This window comes from Ambystoma mexicanum, chromosome 3q (genome assembly GCF_040938575.1).
Source record: "Ambystoma mexicanum isolate Mex_15411 chromosome 3q, UKY_AmexF1_1, whole genome shotgun sequence".
In the NCBI taxonomy this organism is placed as follows: Eukaryota; Metazoa; Chordata; class Amphibia; order Caudata; family Ambystomatidae; genus Ambystoma; species Ambystoma mexicanum.
Window position 1 is genome coordinate 174,623,594 of NC_090926.1, and position 26,533 is coordinate 174,650,126.

The window sequence follows — 26,533 nt, forward strand, 5'->3', positions numbered from 1 at the left end:
GCCGATGATGTGCAAGAAGGAGCCCACGTGGAAGAAGATGGACAGAAGGGGCGGGACCATTGACCTGGCATCCCTTATTGAGCAGGTAGCCTATGTACAGGGTCTCGCTAACCAGCCATTTCGATTTGTAACTTATGTAATGTACGTCACTGATGGCGTGTGTGCTTTTTAATGTGTTGCTTGTATTGATTTTGCCAGAATGTTTTGCGGCAACAGAGCTCTTTGCTGGCGCATCCTTATTTTTGTGAAAATAAACCTTGTTCTCCTTGCAAGCGGAGTGCTGGCCTTTTTCCATGCGGGGTTGCATTTGTTCTGTTGTGAGTATTGTGGGGCTTCGCTACAAAACCAAGAGGCTACAGTGGCCATCTTGCCTTTGTTCAGGAATCCACTGATTCCTATGGCAGGGACTGAGTATTCAAAGATGGAGGATACTCAGAGCCACTGCCAAGTCAGCATGGAGCTGCCACCAGCACATATCCTGCTCTGTGGGCAACACAAAGGTGCCCAAAAACACAAACAAGGGGCACATGGTTGTGTTTATCACCAAAAGATAAAACCATTAGCTGCACTGACAGGGGTCCAGACTGAACCCCCTGGCAGAAAACAGAGACGCACACACAGAAGTGGTAGGACAAGTATACGAAGGTCCTGTCCCGCCAAACGGCATTTCTTGCATCAGAGGGTTCCTGCCATATATTCGCAGAGCCAGCCTAGACATTTTTTCCTATATGATTGGAACTGGCATTATGCACACAGCAAACATGGGTAGGTTCTTATATGGGAATACTGGCATATATTGGTGCAGCCATTATGTACCTGCATTGGCACAGCATGACAATGTTTTTATACTGCCAAATAGTGTAGGTAAAGGCATCATGGAAATGCTCCTGTGAATGGTTGATGACTTGGATCTATTGTGTTTTTGGATAAAAGTTACCTTACAAAACCAACAAGAAATTGTCTGGATTTTTACCCAATTTTTCACAGAAAGTGTGCTGTATAATGCACCATTTTAACACATCATTCAATAAACATTCTTGGGAGGGAAGGGGAGGCCAGTGGCGGCGGTAAATGTGGGGGACGCAACCAAACTCCCTTTGAAATCCCTTGTTTACACCCCTCCATTTAAAAACTCCCCAGCGGCCACTATGGGAAGGCATGGCTGGAAGACAGCATCCAAGCAGGTAGCTGCAGCTTGCAGGTGTGGCAGCAAGGAAGGGTTTAGGGCATTGAGGGCAGGGAGGCAGGGTAGGTAGTGTATGTCACAAACGGCCTCTTCTTAGAACAAAACTGAAAAGCACATGGTGCCTCGTGCTGAGTTTGCGTCTGGTGCACCCCAACAGTCGAAAGGAAAAAGGTAGCCCCGCCCAGAACAAGTTAGAAGCTGTACGAAGAGCATTGGCTGACCCCAGAAGTGATCATGTGTCCTCTGGCACCTGAACGTTTGGAAGAGAAGGGCTGCGCTTGGTTTAGCTTTTGTAATGCAGGTGGGGGCAGGGCCGGGGAGCAGAGCCAGAAATCTGTTAAATCATGATCCATTATGCAGCATTTTTTCTTCTCACTGGTGCCCTTGCCTGAACTGCACACAAGCACGTATGTGTCTCTTCTTCCCCAGGCGCCAAGCACATTATGTGTCCAAGTAAAGTTTAAACAATTACTAGGAACAAATCAACACATTTATTTGTAGCATAGTAACCAGGCAACCATGCAAAATGTACACCTATATAAGCAGGTGTCCGGCTGCACCCCTAAAAGCTGGGGGACAGTTGGGGGGGCCCAGGATGAGGGCCCAGGGCACATGCCCAATTTACACACCCATAAAGACATCTCTGGTAGGGTGTTACCACCTGGTTCTTCTAAGGCTGTGATTCTACATGTTCATTCAAGCGGTGAGCGCCACTCTGAGCACAGTGGCTCTCCTTCTGAAGTCGTGGCTCCCGCTGCAGTGGAAGCTGGGCATGTAGCCGTGATTGTGCTGTCTCTGCCTACTCTGCCTACTCTGCCTACTCGTCCCCAGAAGTAATTCTATCTATTCATTCTGCGTTTCCTGATTGTATGGGATGGAATTCAGAAAATCAGACAGGTCCCTAGAGGGCTTTGCAAGGCATACAGTTCGATCGCCGAAAACAGAGCTCACATATCAGCACCGATAGGGAAAAGTATTAATTCCCTGGAAGTCCAGGGGGTTGTCACTTCGAAGCACTTTCTCTCCCAAATGCTCTGAAGATTCCAAGTCTCAGGGTGGGTAATGACCGTGCACTTGGCAAAAGAACTGAACCATAGACAGGCTTTGTATCCCTAAACACTTTGCACACAAGCACAGGCCTTGAGTTTGGTAACCATGACATAAATGAGGAAACCAGAAAAGTTAGGTTTTTTTGCTTGCTTTTAAGGGAGCTTTTGCAAACTTAACAAATTCGGTTTTCTGACATACAACTCATCTCAAAATGTGTTGGGGGCCTCGGTAAGTAAGTAGAAGGGCTTTGGTATCTGTGTTTCATGGGCATGGCTTCAACATGCCCAGGTGCAACATGCACTGAGTACATTTAGACACAACCCCTGGCACAAGGAACACCTCTTTTCCAGCTATCTCTCCTTACGGCACTGCACCCCATAGAATACAGTTGAGTCCCATGATAAATTCGATTTATTTGTACACATAACCCTTTCACTTTTTTCTTCTCATGCCTTTCTGAGCATCTTGTCTATCCTTTGCCCTCATCCCAACTATCTACGTGACATTACTCCTCCTTACTACTACTGAATGTTCTTCCATACTCCTCCTTTGTCTCTCTGATGGGCAAAAGCACTTCGACACCATAAATTATGGCAGGTGGCGCTATTCAAATGCAAGATAAAATAACATAAGCAGAAGCACATGCACCAGACCACACCCCATTACTGGGGAAGGCTACTGTCATAATCTGGTATGGGAGTGTACCAGGGGTATTATCTGGTATTATCTGGGTTGTGCTTTCCTGCTTACCTGGGCTGTGAAGTCATGTGGAACCTTCTAGCTTCATGGAAGGTTGGCAGGGTCTGGGTTCCGGAATTCTAGGGAGGACAGTTTGGTTGTTGCTCTGGATGGGTGTGGATGTCCCGGTATCTTACCTCTATTGCTACAATACTTAATAAACCCACTATATAACTCACCTGACCGTGGTTATTTCAAAGGTGACAAGGATGTTTGTGCTGCTGGGAAGGGGCGGCTGGAGAGGAATACCGCCTTCCTGGGGTTACATTCCACATTTATACTGGGTTCAGATGGCCAGAAGGAGTTGGCACGGTGGATCCTGCTAGCCGGGCGGTTGCAGGAGAAACTGAGGTGCGCCATCAGGGTTCTGTAAGGGGGCCCTGGCTAAAGGGGAAGGATCACGAGGTCGAGTGATGCACACGGGTGCCAGGCGGGCTGCGAGGAGGCTGAGGTGGCCGGGCAGAACAGCTGCTGGACCGTGGGCTGACTGGAGGCAGAGGTGGTTGCTGTCTGCGGATGCGCCGTGGTAGTTGGTTGGCCTGCTTTCCGTGGGCTGACAGGAGGGTCAGTGTGTGCTTCGTGGAAGCTGCCTGGTGTTTTGGGCTGTCGCGGCTGCTGTGACGGCTATCGGGGAGCTGCCATTATGAGACCCTAGGTGAAGTCTTTGTGTGGTGGACTGCCAGTCTCTGTGGTGGACGTTTCTGCGGCAAGTTCGATGGCTGGTGGCAGAGGGGCTGTGCGGCAACAGGCTATCAGGGGTTTGAGTTCGGCAGTCGGACAGGGAGCGGATGGTGGTGGTTGCTCTTCGCTGCCAGCGGAGGGAATGCTGACGTATGCGGGCGGAGAGCGTACGTTCCGACTTTGTATGCTGGAACGCGAAGTTGCACGTGACGTTGCAGCGGTTGGGGATGTCCAGTGTAACCTTTGTGCGGTTGCTGATGGCGTGGGCTCGCAAAGTGGTGGTGCGTTTCTGGAGGAGCTGAGGTCGTCTTTGGTCTCAGCGGAGTCTGTGGCAGGAGCTCCAGTCTTAAATGACTGTGTCTGGTGGTGCAGTGGCACAGGGGCCGGCGCGGTGGAACCCGTTATTAAATTGGCGGTTTCAAGGGCAGGCGTTCCTGGACAAGGGGTTTTGTGCCGCAGTGAGGAGGATGATATCAAGGGACAGCTGTGTCGCTTCAGGACGGACATGAGAAAAACAGGGAGAACGACCCGTGGCAAGGAAAAAGGTGCTGCTATGGTTCTGAAGAGCCTGTGAGGGAAGTTCTATGCTTTATGTGTGCCAAGGGGTGGCAGCAGCAACAGGTTTGCTGCAACAGGTGTCGAGGCATAGCAGAAACTTTGAGAGACTTGGATCCGGATCTGTGGGGTTTGTACATCCGGATGAAGGCTCTCACAAGTCCTGATGACTAATGGAGGCAGGCGTTGGGGGGAGGTCAGTGATGCTGTTGTGTATATGTTGTGGCCTCCGGGGTTAGTATTGTATTGGGTTGGTCCTGGGTTGTGTTAGTTGGTTAAAGCCTGTAAATGATGTACAGTGGATTGTTGTCTTCAAGTTGTGGCCCATTTATGTTTAGGACACTGTGTGGGTTGCGGTGAGGACTCGTGGGTGTGGGGTTCTGGGTCATGTATTGTATTTGTGTGACATTGTTTCCTTTCGCAGGGGTGGGGCGGACTCTCTTCTGCTGGGTTGTTTGTGTTTTGTTACTTCATGGACATGAGGGTGCAGGGTTCTGCGCTGGATTTTGGCGCGGGGACATTGTTGGGGAGTTTACCTTTGTGCATTCCTTTTTTTTGGGAGGTAATGGTCATTTGTTTATCTGTTTGTTCTGTGATGCTCCATGTCTATTTGTAGGGGAATTGCCCCTGGTTATTCCTGGAGAGGCCGGGTGAGCTCTGGGGGTGCCTATTTTGGGGCAGTGAGGGGCTGTCTCCTCAAGGTGGGGCAGATAGGTTCTGTCTTTGTTAGCTGGGGCAGTGAGGTGCTGCGCTAGGTGGGGGCAGTGAGGTGTTGTCTATATTTTTGCGTGGGACAATGAGGGGCTGTCTACACAAGGTGGGGCAGTTAGGTGCTGTCTATGCTAGCTGGGGCAGTGAGGTGCTACGCTAGGTGGGGCAGTGAGGTGCTGTCTATATTTTTGCAGTGGGGCAGTGAGGTGCTGTCTATTTTTAGATGCTGGGCAGTGAGGGGGTGTCTAATCAAGGTGGGCCAGTTAGGTGCTGTCTATTCAGGATGGGGCAGTGAGGTGCTGTGCTAGGTGGGGGCAGTGAGGTGCTGTCTATATTTTCGCGGTGGGGCAGGTAGGAGCTGTCTATATATATTTTTTTTACGGTGAGGACCTCCGGGGTGTGGGGCCAATAGATACGTTTTGCCGGAGTTCTGGGGCAAGTTTGCCGGTTGTTTGGCATTGTGGTTTTTATTGGTGGTTTCGTCAGTGGGTGGTTGGTTGTCGTTGGTTGTTAGGCGCAGTGATTTTGATTGGGGTTTCATCAACGGGTTGTTAGCTGGTGTTGGATGTTAGGCACTGTGATTTTGATTGGTGGTTTCATCAGCGGGTTGTTAGCTGGTGTTGGTTGTTAGTGCCTTGTTGGGTCTTTAGCTTTAGTTTTTTTTTGTTGGGTTCATCCGTGGCGGGTTGGGTCCATTGGGGTGTTTTATTTTTCCTTATGGATTTGGTGGGTCACGGTTTGGATCTATGATCATTTCTGGCTGTTCCATCCGCTATTGGCGTGCCGTTTTTGGCAGTGTCATAATCTGGGTTAGTGCCATTACCTGGCACATTGTCTGGCTTGGGGATGCCAGGTGGATTGTTTTGGGTATGTGCTGTATTTGGGATTGTGCTACTGGGGATAAAGAGGGAGAGGTATTGCAATTTGGGATTGCGCTTAATGTGGCCAAGGAGGGAGAAGTGTCATAATCTGGTATGGGAGTGTGCCTCGGGTATTAACTGGGTTTTGCTTTCCTGCTTACCTGGGCTGTGAGATCATGTGGAACCTTCTAGCATCATGGAAGGTTGGCAGGGTCTGGGTTCCGGGATTCTAGGGATGACAGTTTGCTTTTTGCTCTGGATGGGTGTGGATGTCCCGGTATCTTTACTCTATTTCTGCAATACTTAATAAACCCACTATATAACTCACCTGACCGTGGTTATTTCAGCTACACAGCTGTCCATTTACATGCCTGATACCCAGACCTAGTGTAAGGGCCCCATCTTATTTTCATTTGTAAGCTGTCCTCCTCCTCCACTTTTGGTGGGGACCTCTGACTCCAAGGATGAAAACGTAATAGTTTTTCTTACGTGGTAATTCAGGTGTTCCATACCCGGCTGTCTGCCTTTCTTTGTTCTGCTGTGAAAAATCCAATAAAGCTGTCTGTAATAATCTGCAACTATTAACGCCCTCCCTCCATTGCATTATCTAGGATTATACAACAAAAAGAAGCAACAAGGTGGGGCTAATGGTATGCACATATTCCCCAAAGAAGCACCAGCATTCACAACGGGAAGGCTGTGCCACAATGAATGTGCATTTGCTGGCCAAAGACAGGCCTCTCCAAAAAGTGTTTAATAATCATAGACGTGTTTCACCTTGCTTTCAGCTCTTTGGTGTAGAGCAGTGAATATGCTTGGAGAGTAATTCATGTGACTGGGGGGGGGGGGACTTATGTTATTCAACCTCACGAATAAAACCAAAAGAAATGTGCATTAGGACACACTTTTCACTAGAATCCACCACCACACTGCTGCCTCCTCCAACCAAAATCCTTTCCTTATGTTCATTCTTCCCATACCGTATAATATATTGATAATGTGATCAGATACATGCTGAAAGAGTAGCACACAAATGCACCAATGGAAACTGCTCTGTACCCCAAAAAATGTATTTACCTTTTTCCACTGCCTAGCATGCAAAGCCACATGTACACATTTACTATCCCTTTGTTTTAGCGAGATATTAAACTACACCACATCAATGCTTTTTTGTTATTAATGTATGCAGGCAGATGTTCCCAGCTGCAGGCAGATGTTCCCCCCAAATATCAATCTGAAATACCCCCTTACCCCTCACACTGTTTCAGCCAGCCCTGGTACCCTGAACCAGTACAGGTGCCAGTATATAATGTGAAAACCTGGGACTGATTCCCGGGAGCTCCACTCCAACTCTACACGCGGAGACAGTTTGGTGTCATACAAAATATAAGTGCGTGACCGTGACATGAGGCCGTTTGTCAGCTATGCAGTTACTCAACTCAGTAGAACATGATGTTCAGGATGTAAAAGAAAACAAGCATTGGCAATGAAAACAGTTTTGACTTTTGTGTAGGCATGGTAAAGGCACTTGGCAGGTACTCTCAAAATCTCGGAAAATGTAACTCGAGCCAATCAAGAAACGCAGCGTTGCAGCTGCACTCTTCCATAATACACCCCTCCTTCCTTCCCCGACCTGGAGAAAAAAAATGGTAGCCTGCGCCTTAGGTCAGCAGAGGTCTAACTATCTATGCAAGACTCATCACAGCTGCTGAAAGAAATACCAGATCAATATAGACTTTATAACAAGGTAAAAACATTCTTTGGATGGCTCTTAGTGCCCAGGATACAAGCAGCTGCACATGCCAAATGGCTCCAGATTATCAGCTGGGGGGTGATGCAAGGCCTAAATGTGAGCTATCAGATAATTGATGCAGCAGAACCGCAATGTGCTGGACTTACTCACCGCAATGGAGGGAGGCGTTTCCTGCAAGATTGGTGATTCTTAATGTACATTTATACCTCCAGAGAATGCAGGGAACAGGTCCCTTACACAAATAATAGGGCACTGCACACTCTTGGCACCCATATGCAAACAGAAGATGGTATACAGAAAAGTGACTGTTTCGACAATCTTTTTCCCTGGGCGCCGTCATGGATGGGGGCGATAGTGAAATTCTTGGTTCCTGTGGTGGTGTTTGCGTTGGTGATCTTCTGCACCTACCAGTTGGGGCTTTGATGCTGTGCCATGGCAATGCCTAGCAGTGCAAGGATGATGGTTTCAATTGGGGTAAAAAAGACAGCCAGGTCCAAACTGATGACCCAAGTAGTCCCCGAGTAGGCCCCGCAGTGTTGCAATAGAGCAACACCTCCACCTCCCCAGGCACTACCATAACTCCCCCACCAGACCCTGAAAATTACACGGAACACTGGGTAGATCTAGCAGGGTGTATACACATGACATGTACCCCAGAACAATATGCACAGGCAGGGGAAAGCCTGCGGTCTGTGTGCAAGGCATGAGTGCCTAAGGAGGGGACATCACCATATTGGGAAGCTGAAAGGCTGAAAAGGTAGAAAATAGAGAAGGAGGAGAAGGAAAGACTCACCTGGGAGTTCTTTAATGTAGTATTAATGAGAGGAGGGAATGTTGGGAAGGGGGGGCCATCGACCCAGGCCCCAAGTGCTTTCCGGTGAGGCATAGACCTGGAAGCATGGTGTAGTGGCTTGGGGAGGTTACAGGATGGAGGAGGTGTACAAATGGACCATAGTTTGGGTAGGTTAGCACATGCTTTGTGTATGGATCACAGTGGGAATGAAACGCCATCTTAGAAAGAAGCATGCAGAGGGGCGTGGCTAAGTGCCGAGGCAAGATGGCTGCCTAAGAGATCGGCTCCGCCTCACATTTTACTAATATTGCATTAGGTATTATATTATATCACTGAACCTACCTTTATCTTCATGCCGTGCGTCGCTGACATCCCGCTCGCACTCGGAGGAACTTTTCCGGGGCTCCGGTGTACAGAAAGGCTCCAAACGCTGCTTGCTTCCCTCATAGACTTCCGTAATGAACGCGCGTCGGAACGCGAACCGCCCATCGTGAGGAGAGGAGCGGCGTCCTTCATCAGCTGACGACGCGGACTGGGCCTAGCACTTTCACACGGGAGCGCCACCTGCTGCCGAAAGGATAAGAAACGACATAATAGTAAGGAACAGTTTCAAAGAGAACGCATTATGATATTATATTAAAGCACTTTGAAGGAAAAGGTTTACAAAAAAATAAAAAAAATAAAAAGTGAAACTTTTAAAACAACAGAAATACTGAAAAGATGGAAGATGTTGTTTGAAATAGTAGCAACACAAAACTTCAACCTCATTTACGAGATTAAAAGAATTTGATGGGGCTGACAAGCTACATTTTAAAGCCAGACAGAACACTATAATACCCCCTCAAATTTCACACCACTACCCACACCACTACCATGCCTACTTGTTGCAACTTTCAGACAGCGTACAGTCACACAGGAATATAATTTGACTACTGTTTAATTCCTAACGCTCCACAGGCTCAAACCGCCATTTTTTGATAACAGCTTTAAAGAAACAAATGGATGGTAATCTCCAGTAGTATGTGCCTTATTATTCTAGGTTTTTTCCACTTTTTGGTCTCTCTAGCTCAGAGTAAAGCCTAAGAATAATATGGAAGTAATAATGATATACTACTAGTCAGCATAAAGATCTTCTACAAAGAATTAGACGCCATAACAATTTATATTTGTCAACTTCGGCACAAAAATGGCAACCAGCAAAACCAACCAAAAAAATGGCTCCTCTATCAAAGACGCTACCGCCTCCTCAACTACTCTGAAAAGACCCAAAAGTGACTCACCACCTCCAAGTGGAATCTCAGACCCAGCTATTGAAACCATTCTTGCTGAAATCAGGGCACTTAAACCCTTCATGGAAACCACAAATATTAAGTTACAGCAACTAGATGAAAGGTGGATGGGAGTTAACAACAGAGTAGAAGAGGCAGAGAAAAGAATTGGCGCGCTTGAAGATCTATCGCCTAAGGTAGCACAAATGGAGAAATCCATTAAAGAACTTCAAAAGCATAATGAAGATTTGGAAAATCGAAGTAGGCGCACTAACCTACGCATCTCTGGCCTTCCTGAAGGAGCTGAGGGCACAGACCCCATTGTCTTCCTACAAAAATTCTTACCGGCCATACTACATTTGCCTTTGGAAACTACTTTTAATATACAACGAGCCCATAGGATTGGCCAACCCTCAGTCTCTCCCTCATCTCGTCAGCCACGAAGAACGCTAATATTTTACCTTTTGGAATACTCTCAACTGCAACTTATCATCTCCATAGTTAAAGAACGTAAATCTCTAATCTGGCATGGTAGTAAGTTATATATCTCACAGGATGTTGCTAGAAGTACAGCACAAAGAAGAAAAGTCTTTCTGGCATTCCGGCCTGCTCTTAAACAACTTAATGTCCGATATGGCTTATTCCATCCTTGCTCCTTTAAAGTTACATACGAAGGACGCTCTGCAGTCTTTGATGATCCCGCTGACTTAAGGCGCTTCATACAATCCATCAAAAATGAAAATATGGACACCTCTTCTCCAGCCGCGGCCTCAACTTCATCTACTACTTGAAACTTGATCTCCATCACTTGACTTTTATACTCATAAGTATCTAATTACCTAATGCTATGATATTACTTTGATATTTACTATGTGGGGTGGGCGCTCTTTTGGGTCCATCTTCCATAGGTAGTCGCTTTTTCCTAGTTAGCGACCCGGTAGGCGTTTCCTATCCCCTATATATATCTCCCTTTAACTCCTTATCCCATGTCCTGTTTGATCTCTAAAATTATTCATTCGTCATGGTATACTACCCGTCAAGGTGTGATCAAACCCCTCTCTCCCCTCCCTGACCCCCAATGTTCCTTCCTTCTGTACAAATATTGGTGTAAACATAATTTCAATGGAATGACAATGTTATATGCTTATTTCTGTACGATAGCTATAGGGTGTATGACTATCAAATCTCCTCCAGCTAAATGATCTTTAAATGCATAACATGGAATATTAAGGGTTGCAAGAATCCAATGAAAAGATGTAAAGTATTATCTCACTTGAATACATTTAAACCAACAGTAGCTTGTCTACAAGAGACACATTTATCCCTCAAAGAAACAATGAAACTCAAGTCTCTTTGGGTGAAGGAGGTTGTTGCTAGCCCAGCTTTATCCAAGAAAAATGGTGTTGCTATACTTATTAGTAAAAAACAACCCTACAAAATCCTTGCCCAAGATGCAGATACAAATGGCAGATGGGTTTGGGTAAAATTGCAAATTGACACGACACAAGTATCTATTCTCAATATTTACGGACCTACACAACCAGATCCCTCCTTTTGGAATAATATCAAACAAATGATTTTGAAAAATGACTTCGCCAACTTGATAATGTGTGGCGATGTCAATCAGGTTCTTGACCCTTTTTTGGATCGAAAATCCAGCTGCATATTTAAACCCAACAAAACTCACAAATCCTTTATAAAATCTCTAGGAGAAACAGGACTAATTGATTCGTGGAGGATATCTCATCCTTCACATGTGGATTATACCTTCCATTCTCCCCCACACAACACATTGTCACGTATTGATTATATCTTTGCTACAAAGACTCTATCTGGATCCATTATAGACTCCAAGATATCCAATATCATTATTTCTGACCACGCTCCAGTCATCACTTCCTTCTCCCTTACAGATATGAACAAAGGTTCTTCCAGATGGAAACTTAACAATTTTCTTTTAAATGATCCTAAATCTATTCAATCCATCAATACTTTCATTCAACAATACTTTAACGAAAACCAAGATCAAGATACCTCCACTGTCAATAATTGGGATGCATTCAAAGCGGCCCTTCGTGGTCACATAATGTCCCTATCAGGCAAGAATAAAAAAATAAGGAAAAAACATCTTGATGATCTTTATTCTAAACTCACTATTGCAGAACAACATTACTATACTGACACTAACTCAGCTAACCTACGACAAGTCATTAAGATACGCTTTGAAATCAATAAAGAAATCACTGAGTTAGCTGCTGGTACCATTCTTAAATATAAAACAAAGATCTATCAAACCTCTAATAAAGCAGGTAAAATGCTAGCTTCGTATTTAAAAACCAAAAAAGAAAAAGTTCAAGTCTCTCACATTCAAGACAAATTGGGCAAGATGCATCATAGGTCTGATGAAATATTGGAATGCTTTAGAAAATTTTATACGGATCTATATACTCCAGAATGTGCTATTCCCAGAGAAAACATTGATTCCTTTTTGAACAACATCAGTAGAACCACCTACCCTGAAATTGATCTATCTCATCTAGAAAAGGACATCACCTCTATTGAGATTGCCAAAGCCATCCATGGCCTCGGAAAAGGTAAAGCACCCGGCCCTGATGGACTATCCACTGAATTGTACAACACATTTTCTCAACTCTTAACACCTAAGCCCAAAAAACTTTTTTCATATTTCATTTCACACATTTCCTCCGGATCCTTTTCTGAAGCTTTATTTATAATTTTTCCAAAACCTGAAAAGGACCCTACTCTTCCTAGCAACTATCGACCCATTTCCCTTATCAATATTGAAAGCAAAATGTTTGCCAAAATACTTGCCAATAGAATTGAATCCTCACTCCCAAGTCTAGTTAAACCAGACCAAACAGGTCATGTTAAAGGACGTAACATATCCTCTAATGCAAGACTCCTACTAAACGCCATCAACCTTGCAGCCAATGACAAAAAAGACACTCAAGGCTATGCGGCCATTGCATTAGATGCGGAAAAACTTTCGATCGTGTTGACTGGAATTTTATGTTTCAAACTCTACGTTGGCATGGGTGTGGTGATAAATTTATTTCACTGGTTAAACGTCTTTATTCTGCCCCCAAATCCGCTATTTACTTAAATGGTCAAACTTCCTCCTCTTTTCCCTTACTAAGAGGAACGCGTCAAGGTTGCCCCTTCTCACCATTACTATAAATCCTCTCTGTTGAACCACTACTTGAATTAATAAGATCTAACAAAAACATCCCGGGAATTCAAGTTGGTGCTTCAACAAATAAAATAGCTGCATATGCGGATGATATTCTTATATTAATTAAAAACCCCAAACTTCACATTCCCAACCTCTTAAGTGTATTATCGCTATTTGGTCAGGTCTCAGGATATAAATTAAATACGCAGAAATCAGAAGTTATGCCCCTAAATCCATACTGCCTTAAACATGATATTGTCACTTTTGGCCTCAAATGGTGCAGTAGCTCTGTCAAATATTTAGGTCTTCGTTTTGCCCCAACTATCCCAAATACGATCAAACTCAATACTGAAACACTACTGGGCACCCTTAAGGATCTAACATCCAAATGGTCTCCACTATACCTCTCCTGGTGGGGGCGCTTAGATACTATCAAGATGATGCTTACTCCCATAATTCTATACTATTTGCAACTTCTCTCCGTCCCATTATCCCTTTCCTTTTTCAAATCCATTTACTCTATTCTACTTAATTTTCTTTGGGGAAAAGGAAAAAGTAAAAGAATTGCTCTGAAAAAACTGAAAGCCCCCTATGATATGGGAGGAGTTAGATTCCCTGACTTTAAGTCATATCACTATGCATTTCTTATAAAACAGTCTCGTCAATGGTTCATGGATCCTATATCTGCTGATATCCCGACCTGGTGTACATTAGAAAAACAAGTAGTTCTACCACACGACATCACGGACTATATATACATATTTTAACATTCGTCTAAAAAGATTTTAGACCCTATTAAAGCTCCAATCTCAGCTCTACAAACCTTTCTCTTTCCCCACACTATAACCCCAAATAAGCATCTTTCCCCACTATTATGGCATAATAAGAACATAGTAATTAACAATAAGATCCTCAACCGCAAAACATGGATTCAAAAAGGTATCAGATTCATCCAACACATTATAGATGACCCGCATATCCTGTCCTTCCAACAACTCTCTATCACATTTAACATTCCTAAGAAGGACTTTCAATTTTATAACAACTTAATTAATTCCTGCCTTGATGCACTTGCCCAATTTTCCAATGAAATTCTCACTCCAGATGCTCTTAGACTAATGCACCTTACCATAGTTGGTGAAGTTCGAGCCTCTAAAATATACAATATGCTCACCTGAACTTTTAAGATTTGCCCTATACGTCTGAAATGGGAACTTGATTTGGGCTTCATGTTTGAAGATGAAATATGGTATTGTCTGTTTGCTAAGATCAAACAAATATCGGTATCAGCAAATATTTCACAACACTACTATTTCTTCATGCATAGAGCATTCATTACTCCGGCCAAACTGGCTAAGTCTAATCCGAATTATAATGCAAAATGTTGGTCATGTGGCATATCTCCAGCCACGTATATGCATATGTTTTTTGAATGTTCATTTATTGTTAAATTTTGGCAGGAAATTTGGAAGCTTCTTAAGTGTATCTTCTGTGTTGATGTGCCCTTTTCCTTTGTTAACATATTTTTAGGAAGTATAGCCATTACAACTTATTTCCCATCTGACTCTGCTAGACTTTATGATTTATTTATCTGTATAGATTTAAAATGCATCACTGCTAACTGGAAAGACCCTAGTTTGCTTTCTACCAAAATCTGGTGGAATACCATTTGTAACACTCATAAACTGGAAATGTGCATGGCCAATAATCATAACACAATTCCTAAATATAATGCTAAATTGTATTATTTCACCAGGTATCTTAACTGTTTTAATGCAACCGCTCATGGTACATGAATCTACACCCTTATATTTGCATCATTATCCATATTTCCATACTCATATCGAAATGCTTGAACTTAATAATGTTCGAAATGATTAGTTTATTTTGATGAAATAATCCAATATACCCATTCCCCACCCCCCTATCCTCTACCCTCCTGATTCTTATATGTCTCTTGTCTGTCTCCCTGTACGTCTCCCCCCTAATCTCTATATTCACTACATATAAGTCACTCTTTGCAGACTTGCACTACTATTAATTTTATACTACTTGTTATATTAATGCGGTTTATATCTACTATAGTTTATATGATATTCGAAAGTGATTTTAACAAATGTTTTAACAAATGATTTAGCTATATAGAAATACTATTACAAGTGACCAGAATCATTTACTATGTCATTTCTTTATGGTTCTTGTTTTATTCAAAGTCTGTAACTTGTCGATATCTGTATCAAACTCAATATTTAAACAATAAAAATCATTAAAATAAAAAAAAGAAAGAAGCATCCACATTGAAATTGAGGCTGAACGCTGCATGGCAGCTAGGCAGCGATCCCAGGCCATGAATGTTTGTTTGTTTGTTTGTTTATTCATTTATATTGCGCGCCAGACCCGAGGGTATGTGGGCGCAGGAGCAGCAAGGTTATTCTCAGCTTAGTTACAGTACTGTACATTAGTTTACAGGGTGTACAAGGTTAATACAGATACAATGGAAACAGTGAGATACAGTTTAAAGTTATACATATTTACAAAGTTTACAAAGGCAGGTCAGTTATTGGTCAGTGTTCTTTAACCATTGAATGTAATTATGTCTAAAGTGTGGGTAGGTTTGCAGTGTCCTTAATGAGGGTGGTAAGGAATTTCAATGTTGGGCTGCTTTCACCTGGAAGTTGTTGCTGCCCATTTTGGTTCGTTTGAACCTAGGAACTGTGAGCAGGATAGCATTGCTATTTCTAGTGGGCCTGTTCGGGGTGTATCTTGTTGTTCTGTCGACTAGGTAGCGGGGTGCTGCATTATTGAGGCATTTGTGTGTTAAGGAGGCTACTTTGAGCAAGATTTTATCTATGGTTGTGAGCCAGTTATGGGTTCTCCTGATGTTAGAGATGTGTTCTCTCTTGGGAAAGCTGAGTGCTGCTCTGAGAGCATTGTTTAGTAGGGTCTGGATTTTATTGGTGACCTGTTTGTTAGCTCCTACGTAAAGTGCGTTGCAGTAATCCAGTTTCGATAGTACAAGAGCTCTGGCCAGGTTAATGCAGTTCTGAGTGGAAAGGAAGGGTTTGGCTGCTCTTATAAGCTTACATGTGTATGCTATGGAGGAGGCCATGGAGCTAACCTGTTTATGGAAGGAGAGGGTGGAGTCCAGATAGATACCTAGGGTTTTCACTTCCTTGGCTACCTTGATGGGGTTACCGTCTATAATGAAGCTGGTGTAGTTGATGTCCAATTTGTTTAGATTAGGGGTGGATCCGAGGATGATGAGTTCAGTCTTGTCATCATTCAGGCATAGACTGTGGGAAGCCATGTAGAAAGGGTATGCACACGGGACTAGGTTTTAAAATGGGCAGCAGTGAGAAAGGCCAGAGCCGCAGAGATTCATAGACCTTTCATTGTCTTATGTTGCCAACATTCGTAGCCCAAGAGGAATGCGCCCTGCAAGACCATGAGGGGGCTGAGAGCTCCCTGCAAAAAGTTATTCCACGAGAAGCCTCCGACCTTCCCCAGTCCAAGCTTTAAGTTATAGCGCCCAGATGCCACCGTCCCAAGACTTCAGCATTCCAAGGTACCTGCCAGTCTCAGAACACCTATCATAAAGCTGTTAGACCCCCAATCGATCAGAAAAGATCAGAAAGCAGGGACAGGCTGCCTTAACCGATAGGGCATGTGATTTGTGCTGCGAGGTGCCGGGAGGGACAAAACAACAAACCTAAAACGAGGGTGGAGAGCTTTGGAAAGGCGCCAACGTGTCTGGGATCGGACTGGGGTTGTAAGTCATAGTGACCTCAGATGTATCCTCAGTGCCCATGTCTACAGTGCCAGGTGCACATTAGGTTAGAGATAGAGAATCTTTTGTTTTTCTGCTTATAATTAGCAATTAACCGTAGCTTCACAGCCGATGATGTGCAAGAAGGAGCCCACGTGGAAGAAGATGGACAGAAGGGGCTTGGACCAATGACCTGGCATCCATTATTGAGCAGGTAGCGTATGTACAGGGTCACGCCAACCAGCCATTTCGATTTGTAACTTATGTAATGTACATCACTGATGGCGCGGTGTACTTTTTAATGTGTTGCTCGTATTGATTTTGCCAGAATGTTCTGCGACAACAGAGCTCTTTGCTGGCGCATCCTTATTTTTGTGAAAATAAACCTTGTTCTCCTTGCAAGCGTAGTGCTGGCGTTTTTCCATGCGGGGTTGCATTTGTTCTGGTGTGAGTATTGTGGGGCTTCGCTACAAAACCAAGAGGCTACAGTGGCCATCTTGCCTTTGTTCAGGAATCCACTGATTCCTATGGCAGGGACTGGGTATTCCAAAGATGGAGGATACCCAGAGCCACTGCCAAGTCAGCATGGAGCTGCCACCAGCACATATCCTGCTCTGTGGGCAACACAAAGGTGCCCAAAACACAAACAAGGGGCACATGGTTGTACCCCCACCCAAGGGGTCCATGAGGGTAGCACAAGGGTGTTGATCACCAAAAGATAAAACCAATAGCTGCACTGACAGAGGTCCAGACTGGACCCTCATGGCAGAAAACAGAGACAAAACGCACACACAGAAGTGGTAGGACAAGGATAAGAAGGCCCTGTCCCACCAAAAGGCATTTCTTGCATCAGAGGGTTCCTGCCATATATTCGCAGAGCCAGCCTGGACATTGTTTCTTATAGGATTGGAACTGGCATTATGCACACAGCAAACATGGGTATGTTCTTATATGGGAATACTGGCATATATTGGTGCAGCCATTATGTACCTGCATTGGCACAGCATGACAATGTTTTTATACTGCCAAATAGTGCAGGTAAAGGCATCATGGAAATTGTCCTGTGAATGGTTGGTGACTTGCATCTATTGTGTTTTTGGATAAAAGTTACCTTACAAAACCAACAAAAAATTGTCTGGCTTTTTACCCAATTTTTCACAGAAAGTATGCTGTATAATGCACCATTTTAACACATTATTCAATAAACATTCTTGGGAGGGAAGAGGAGGCCAGTGGCGGCGGTAGATGTGGGGGACCCAACCAAACTCCCTTCAAAATCCCTTGTTTACACCCCTCCATTTAAACATTCCCCAGCGGCCACTATGGGAAGGCATGGCTGGAAGACAGCATCCAAGCAGGTAGCTGCAGCCTGCAGGTGTGGCAGCAAGGAAGGGTTTAGGGCATTGAGGGCAGGGAGGCAGGGTAGGTAGTGTATGTCACAAACGGCCTCTTCTTCGAACAAGACTGACAAGCACATGGTCCCTAGTGCTGAGTTTGCATCTGGTGGACCCCAACAGTCGAAAGGAAAAAGGTAGCCCCGCCCAGAACAAGTTAGAAGCTGTACGAAGAGCATTGGCTGACCCCAGAAGTGATCATGTGTCCTCTGGCCCCTGAACGTTTGAAAGAGAAAGGCTGTGCTTGGTTTAGCTTTTGGAATGCAGGTGGTGGCAGAGCCGGGGAGCAGAGCCAGAAATCTGTTAAATCATGATCCATTATGAAGCATTTTTTCTTCTCACTGGTGTCCTTGCCTGAACTGCACACAAGCACGTATGTGTCTCTTCTTCCCCAGGCGCCAAGCACATTATGTGTCCAAGTAAAGTTTAAAGAATTATTAGGAACAAATCAACACATTTGTTTGTAGCATAGTGACCAGGCAACCATGCAAAATATACACCTATATAAGCATGTGTCCGGCGGCACCCTTAAAAGCTGGGGGACAGTTGGGGGGGCCCAGGATGAGGGCCCAGGGCACATGCCCCATTTACCCACCCATAAGTACATCTCTGGTAGGGTGTTACCACCTGGTTCTTCCAAGGCTGTGATTCTACATGTTCATTCAAGCAGTGAGCTCCACTCTGAGCACAGTGGCTCTCCTTCTGAAATCCTGGCTCCCCCTGCAGTGGAAGCTGGGCATGCAGCCGTGATTGTGCTGTCTCTGCCTACTCTGCCTACTCGTCCCCAGAAGTAATTCTATATATTCATTCTGCGTTTCCTGATTGTATGGGATGGAATTCAGAAAATCAGACAGGCCTCTAAAGGGCTTTGCAAGGCATACAGTTTGTTCGCCGAAAACAGAGCTCACATATCAGCACTGACAGGGAAAAGTATTAATTCCCTGGAAGTCCACGGGGTTATCACTTAGAAGCCCTTTCTCTCCCAAATGCTCTGAAGATTCCAAGTCTCAGGGTGGGTAATGACTGTGCACTTGGCAAAAGAACTGAACCATAGACAGGCTTTGTGTCCCTAAACACTTTGCACACAGCACAGGCCTTGAGTTTGGTAACCATGACATAAATGAGGAAACCAGAAAAGTTAGGTTTTTTTGCTTGCTTTTCAGGGAGCTTTTGCAAACTTGACAAATTCGGTTTTCTGACATACACCTCATCTCAAAATGTGTTGGGGGCCTCGGGAAGTAAGTAGAAGGGCTTTGCTATCTGTGTTTCATGGGCATGGCTTCAACATGCCCAGGTGCAACATGCACTGAGTACATTTAGATACAACCCCTGGCACAGCGAACACCTCTTTTCCAGCTATCTCTCCTTACGGCACTGCACCCCATAGAATACAGTTGAGTCCCATGATAAATTAGATTTATTTGTACACATAACCATTTCACTTTTTTCTTCTCATGCCTTTCTGAGCATCTTGTCTATCCTTCGCCCTCATCCCAACTATCTACGCGACATTACTCCTCCTTACTACTACTGAATGTTCTTCCATACTCCTTCTTTGTCTCTCTGATGGTCAAAAGCACTTCGACACCATAAATTATGGCAGGTGGCGCTATTCAAATGCAAGATAAAATAACATAAGCAGAAGCACATGCACCAGATCATACCCCATTACTGGGGAAGGCTACTGTCATAATCTGGTATGGGAGTGTACCAGGGGTATTATCTGGTATTATCTGGGTTGTGCTTTCCTGCTTACCTGGGCTGTGAAGTCATGTGGAACCTTCTAGCTTCATGGAAGGTTGGCAGGGTCTGGGTTCCGGAATTCTAGGGATGACAGTTTGGTTGTTGCTCTGGATGGGTGTGGATGTCCCGGTATCTTTCCTCTATTGCTATAATACTTAATAAACCCACTATATAACTCACCTGACCCTGGTTATATCACTGGTGACAAGGATTTTTGTGCTGCTGGGAAGGGGCGGCTGGAGAGGAATACCGCCTTCCGGGGGTGACATTCCACATTTATACTGGGTCCAGTCGACCAGAAGGAGTTGGCTCGGTGGATCTTGCTAGCCGGGCGGTTGCAGGAGCAACTGAGGTGCGCCATCAGGGTTCTGTAAGGGGGCCCTGGCTAAAGGGGAAGGATCACGAGGTCGAGTGATGCACACGGGTGCCAGGCGGGCTGTCAGGAGGCTGAGGTGGCCGGGAAGAACAGCTGCTGGACCGCGGGCTGACTGGAGGCTGAGGTGGCTGCTGTCAGCAGATGCGCCGTGGAAGTTGGCTGGCCTGCTTTCCGTGGGCTGACAGGAGGCTGCTGTCAGTGGGTGCTTTGTGGAAGCTGCCTGGTGTTTTGGGCTGCCGCGGCTGCTGTGACGGCTATCAGGGAGCTGCCGTCAGGAGACCCAAGGTGAAGTCTTTGTGTGGTGGACTGCCAGTCTCTGTGGTGGACGTTTCTGCGGCAAGTTCGATGGCTGGTTGCAGAGGGGCTGTGCGGCAACAGGCTATCAGGGGTTTGAGTTCTTCAGTTGGGCAGGGAGCGGATGGCGGTGGTTGCTCTTCGCTGCCAGCGGAGGGAATGATGACGTATGCGGGCGGAGATCGTACGTTCCGACTTTGTATGCTGGTACGTGACGTTGCAGTGGTTGGGGATGTCCAGTGTAACCTCTGCGCGGTTGCTGATGGCGTGGGCTCGCAAAGTGGTGGTGCGTTTCTGGAGGAGCTGAGGTCGTCTTTGGTCTCAGCGAAGTCTGTGGCAGGAGCTGCAGTCTTAAATGACTGTGTCTGGTGGTGCAGTGGCACAGGGGCCGGCGCGTTGGAACCCGTTATTAAATTGACGGTTTCAAGGGCAGGCGTTCCTGGACAAGGGGTTTGGTGCCGCAGTGAGGAAGATGATATCAAGGGGCAGCTGTGTCGCTTCAGATATAGGGAAGGTGCAGAGGACGGACATGAGAAAAACAGGGAGAACGACCCGTGGCAAGGGAAAAGGTGCTGCTATGGTTCTGAAGAGCCCGTGAGGCAAGTTCTATGCTTCATGTGTGCCAAGGGGTGGCAGCAGCAACAGGTTTGCTGCAACAGGTGTCGAGGCATAGCAAAATGTTGGATCCGGATCTGTGGGGTTTGTACATCCGGATGAAGGCTCTCACAAGTCCTGATGACAAATGGAGGTAGGCGTTGGGGGGAGGCCAGTGATGCTGTTGTGTATTTGTTGTGGCCTCCGGGGTTAGTATTGTATTGGGTTGGTCCTGGGTTGTGTTAGTTGGTTAAGGCCTGTAAATGATGTACAGTGGATTGTTCTCTTCAAGTTGTGGCCCATTTCTGTTTAGGACACTGTGTGGGTTGCGGTGAGGACTCGTGGGTGTGGGGTTCTGGGTCATGTATTATATTTGTGTGATATTGTTTCCTTTCGCAGGGGTGGGGCGGACTCTATTCTTCTGGGTTGAGGGTGTTTTGTTACTTCATGGACATGAGGGTGCAGGGTTCTGCGCTGGATTTTGGCGCGGGGACATTGTTGGGGAGTTTACCTGTGTGTATTCCGTTTTTTGGGAGGTAATGGTCATTTGTTTATCTGTTCGTTCTGTGGTGTTCCATGTCTGTTTGTAGGGGAATTGCCCCTGGTTATTCCTGGAGAGGCCGGGTGAGCTCTGGGGGTGCCTATTTTGGGGCAGTGAGGGGCTGTCTACTCAAGGTGGGGCAGATAGGGGCTGTCTATGTTAGCTGGGGCAGTGAGGTTCTGCGCTAGGTGGGGGCAGTGAGGTGCTGTCTATATTTTTGCGTGGGACAATGAGGGGCTGTCTACACAAGGTGGGGCAGTTAGGTGGTGTCTATGCTAGCTGGGGCAGTGAGGTGCTACACTAGGTGGGTCAGTGAGGTGCTGTCTATATTTTTGCAGTGGGGCAGTGAGGTGCTGTCTATTTTTGGACGTTGGGCAGTGAGGCGGTGTCTAATCAAAGTTGGGCAGTTAGGTGTTGTCTATTCAAGGTGGGGCAGTGAGGTGCTGTGCAAGGTGGGGGCAGTGAGGTGCTGTCTATGTTTTCGCGGTGGGGCAGGTAGGGGCTGTATACAAATATTTTTTTTTACGGTGAGTGCCTTTGGGGTGTGGGGCCAATAGATACTTTTTGCCGGAGTTGTTGGGCAAGTTTGCCGGTTGTTTGGCATTGTGGTTTTTAATGGTGGTTTCGTCAGTGGGTGGTTGGCTGTCGTTGGTTGTTAGGCGCAATGATTTTGATTGGGGTTTTTTCAGCGTTTTGTTAGCTGGTTTTGGGTGTTAGGCACTGTGATTTTGATTGGTGGTTTCATCAGCGGGTTGTTAGCTGGTGTTGGTTGTTAGTGCCTTGTTGGGTCTTTAGTTTTAGGTTTTTTTTGGGGTTCATCCGTGGGAGGTTGGGTCCATTGGGGTGTTTTATTTTTCCTTATGGATTTGGTGGGTCACGGTTTGGATCTATGATCATTTCTGGCTGTTCCATCCGCTATTGGCGTGCTGTTTTTGGCAGTGTCATAATCTGGTTTAGTGCCATTACCTGGCACATTGTCTGGCTTGGGGTAGCCAGGTGGATTGTTTTGGGTCTGTGCTGTATTAGGGATTGTGCTACTGGGGATAAAGAGGGAGAGGTATTACAATTTGGGATTGCGCTTAATGTGGCCAAGGAGGGAGAAGTGTCATAATCTGGTATGGGAGTGTGCCAGGGGTATTATCTGGGTTGTGCTTTCCTGCTTACCTGGGCTGTGAGGTCATGTGGAACCTTCTAGCATCATGAAGGTTGGCAGGGTTTGGGTTCCGGGATTCTAGGGATGACAGTTTGCTTGTTGCTCTGGATGGGTGTGGATGTCCCGGTATCTTTCCTCTATTTCTGCAATACTTAATAAACCCACTATATAACTCACCTGACCGTGGTTATTTCAGCTACACAGCTGTCCATTTACATGCCTGATACCCAGACCTAGTGTAAGGGCCCCATCTATTTTTCATTTGTAAGCTGTCCTCCTCCTCCACTTTTGGTGGGGACCTCTGACTCCAAGGATGAAAACGTAATAGTTTTTCTTAAGTGGTAATTCAGGTGTTCCATGCCCCGGCTGTCTGCCTTTCTTTGTTCTACTGTGAAAAATCCAATAAACCTGTCTGTAATAATCTGCCACTATTAACGCCCTCCCTCCACTGCATTATCTAGGATTATGCCACAAAAAGAAGCAACAAGGTGGGGCTAATGGTATGCACATATTCCCCAAAGAAGCACCAGCATTCACAACGGGAAGGCTGTGCCACAATGAATGTGCATTTGCTGGCCAAAGACACGCCTCCCCAAAAAGTGTTTTATAATCATAGACGCGTTTCACCTTGCTTTCAGCTCATTGGTGTAGAGCAGTGAATATGCTTGGAGATGAATGCATTTAACTGGGTGGGTCTTATGTAATTCAACCAAGGAAATGTGCACTAGGACACATTTTTCGCTAGAATCCACCACCACCCTGCTGCCTCCTCCACCCAAAATCCTTTTCTTATGTTCATTCTTCCCATACCTTATAATATATTGATAGTGTGATCAGATACATGCTGAAAGAGGAGCACACAAATGCACCAATGGAAACTGCTCTGTACCCCAAAAAATGTATTTACCTTTTTCCACTGCCTAGCATGCAAAGCCACATGTACACATTTACTATCCCTTTGTTTTAACAAGAAATTAAACTACACCACATCAATGCTTTTTGTTATTAATGTATGCAGGCAGATGTTCCCCCCAAATATCAATCTGGAATACCCCCTCACCCCTCACACTTTTTACAGCCAGCCGTGGGACCCTGCACTAGTACACGTCGCAGTATAGAATGTGAAAACCTGGGACTGATTCCCGGGAGCTCCACTCCAACTCTACACGCGGAGACAGTTTGGTGTCGTACAAAATATAAGTGCGTGACATGAGGCCATTTGTCAGCTATGCAATTACTCACCTCAGTAGAACATGATGTTCAGGATGTAAAAGAAAACAAGCATTGGCAATGAAAACAGTTTTGACTTTTGTGTAGGCATGGTAAAGGCACTTGGCAGGTACTCTCAAAATCTCGGAAAATGTAACTCGAGCCAATCAAGAAACGCAGCGTTGCAGCTGCACTCTTCCTTAATACACCCCTGCTTCCTTCCCCGACCTGGAGATAAAAATGGTAGCCTGTGCCTTATGTCAGCATGTCAGCATGCTGCACCAACAACTATCAAGGAATCTAAAGCCTTCCTTAAAGCAAACTCAAAGAATTACCAGGAGGAGTAGGTTAGGGCAGGAATGGGCGGTAATGTCAAGTATCTTGGGTCACCTGTCTTACACAACGCTGGAGCCGAAGATAAGTTAACAGCTAAGTTTACTATCAAGTATTTACATAGGAGAAGAAGTACTGGGACATCCTCCCAGTCCAGTTCAGCAGGTCCAACTGACAACCGTGGAACCCCGCACACCAAACATTCTTCAGCACTCCACACTCCAAATGACATCACCAGCCAACCTCACAAACCTAAATACAACAGAATGGCAATAGGGATTAGCATGGCTGTGGGCAGGCAATGGGTGCTCATAACCAAACAACACCAATACACTGTGTGTCCCTCCTCAAATGCCATTCATCTGTGTCCCTCCTCATATGCCATCCCTTCCTATATGTACTTGAATCAGTGCTCAAATACAATAGTTTGGGCTTTATAGGTGTTGCACGGGACACTTAATACTTAATAGCCCAAACTAAAAATGTGAAGCTGGTTAAGATTCAAGAGAGACAGAACATTGCATTGAAACCTCTGCAGTGATACACGAAGCTCTTGGTTATTGTGGATCCAAATAGAAAAGTGAAAAAAGAAAGTCAGAGAAAGTAAAATGTAGTTAAGAACCATCAAAGGTCACAGAGTGGGCACTAACTGGTGCTAAACAACCACATATCACATGACCTCCAATCAATTATAAAGCTGCTGAACTCTCAGGGCTCAGAAACAGAAAGCCACGATCGTCTGGGGATGTGGTTCTTCAGTGACGTAGCCACCCACCTCTCTTTATGGCTCCTGGCCCTGCCAGCTCACCTTCTGGACTTTCTGGGACTGTGGGAGCCACTGGCTATGCGGCTCTTCCCACACTTCTATGCCAAGGTCTCTATAGATTATCACGCAGTGATGCATTCCTATAAGAAGAAGCTCTTTAGCCGCCTGTCTGATTTCGCAGGTCCCTCGGGGCCGCTAAAAGTGCTGGAGCTCGGGTGCGGAACAGGCAGCAATTTTCCATTTTATCCACGAGGAGCCAAAGTCACCTGCACTGATGCAAACCCCCATTTCCAGGAGTATTTGAGAAAGAGCCAGGCTGAAAACGATCACCTGCACTTCGAGCCCAATTTGGTGGCACCTGCTGAGAATTTGTCTGAGGTGGGCGATGCCTCGGTTGACGTGGTGGTCTCCACTGCTGTGTTGTGCTCCGTGAACAGCGTGCAAAAGGCACTTAAAGAAGTGTTGCGAATACTCAAGCCCGTGAGTATATTCTTTTTAAATGTTTTATCCATACAGGCAGTGTAGGGGCATCACCAGCAATAGTGTAATTTGTAAGTTGTAGGAGTTTCCTTTGTAGTGTCTGGCATTTGCAGTGCTGGTGGAGTTGTAAGTAGTAGGGTCTGCATGTTGTAGGGTCTGGCATTTACAGTGCTATTTGTAAAACATGGGATCTGCATTTGACCTTTTGGACATTCATACAATACAGCTGGGTGTTTGCAAGATGTATTGTCTGCCTTTTGCAGTGTTAGGACATGGCTGGTCATTTGTACATTGTTGGCGCTATGTCGCTAGTGTTGGGACACTGGCAGTGCCGGGGTATTTATTTGAAAGAGGTACACATACCCCATGCTTAGTCCAGAACTCAGATTGAACATAAGCAAGAAGGCACAGGTACTAGGGCATGTGTTATGAATAATGTGTTATGAGTTATGTGTAATGAGTAAGCCTGGCTGGCAGAACCTTCTCAAAAGTGATCTGTGGTCTTCCACACATCTCCTCGTTAGATTTGAGTAGGTTTGTGGGTTCCCGCAGATTGTTCGTCCAGCTTGAATCTCCTTTCAGACTCATAACCCCCAGGAGAAGTTTGGGCAAGTTTGGGTTATTCGTGGGAAACAATGTACAGAAAATAGCTTCAAAGGGAGCGGGAAGGGAGACTAAAGTTAGGGGCAAAGAGAGAGGTTGGGTGAGGCTAGGTGAGTGGATTATCAGAAGAAATGATGTCCTGTCCATCTGTGAATGTTAACCAGGTACTAGTAGGACAGCAAATTAAACCCTGCTGGAATATTTCTTGTAAATTAATGAACCTACTGCCGAGATCTATTTGTAAGCTGCAGGTCCCAGGTTTGAATCTGCTTTAAAACAAAGCCTTTCAGCCTTCTGAAGTTCATCAAATTAGTAACGTCTAAGTGGGGAACTGCAATATTGCATGTCAGACCAGCAGAGTCAGTCACATGTGAGGCATGCCTAAGTCTGCATTTCTTCATTCAGAGGTCGACACACTGTGCATTATTTAGGTTTACAATATTACAATTTAAGGAATTCATGACAGACATGGACCTCGGAAAAGCCTGTAGGG

At 45.5% G+C, this 26,533-nt stretch overlaps 1 protein-coding gene across 1 annotated transcript in view; it reads left to right on the forward strand.

The window, feature by feature from the left end:
• The first annotated feature begins 24,903 nt into the window (after window positions 1–24,903).
• Window positions 24,904–26,533, forward strand: part of LOC138582283 (thiol S-methyltransferase TMT1A-like) — a 159,379-nt gene continuing 157,749 nt past the window's right edge. Inside the window, exon 1 of the mRNA XM_069653423.1 lies at window positions 24,904–25,437. Within this exon, the coding sequence (XP_069509524.1) occupies window positions 24,937–25,437 (501 nt within the window). The 5' untranslated portion in view covers window positions 24,904–24,936. The remainder of the gene's footprint in view (window positions 25,438–26,533) is intronic.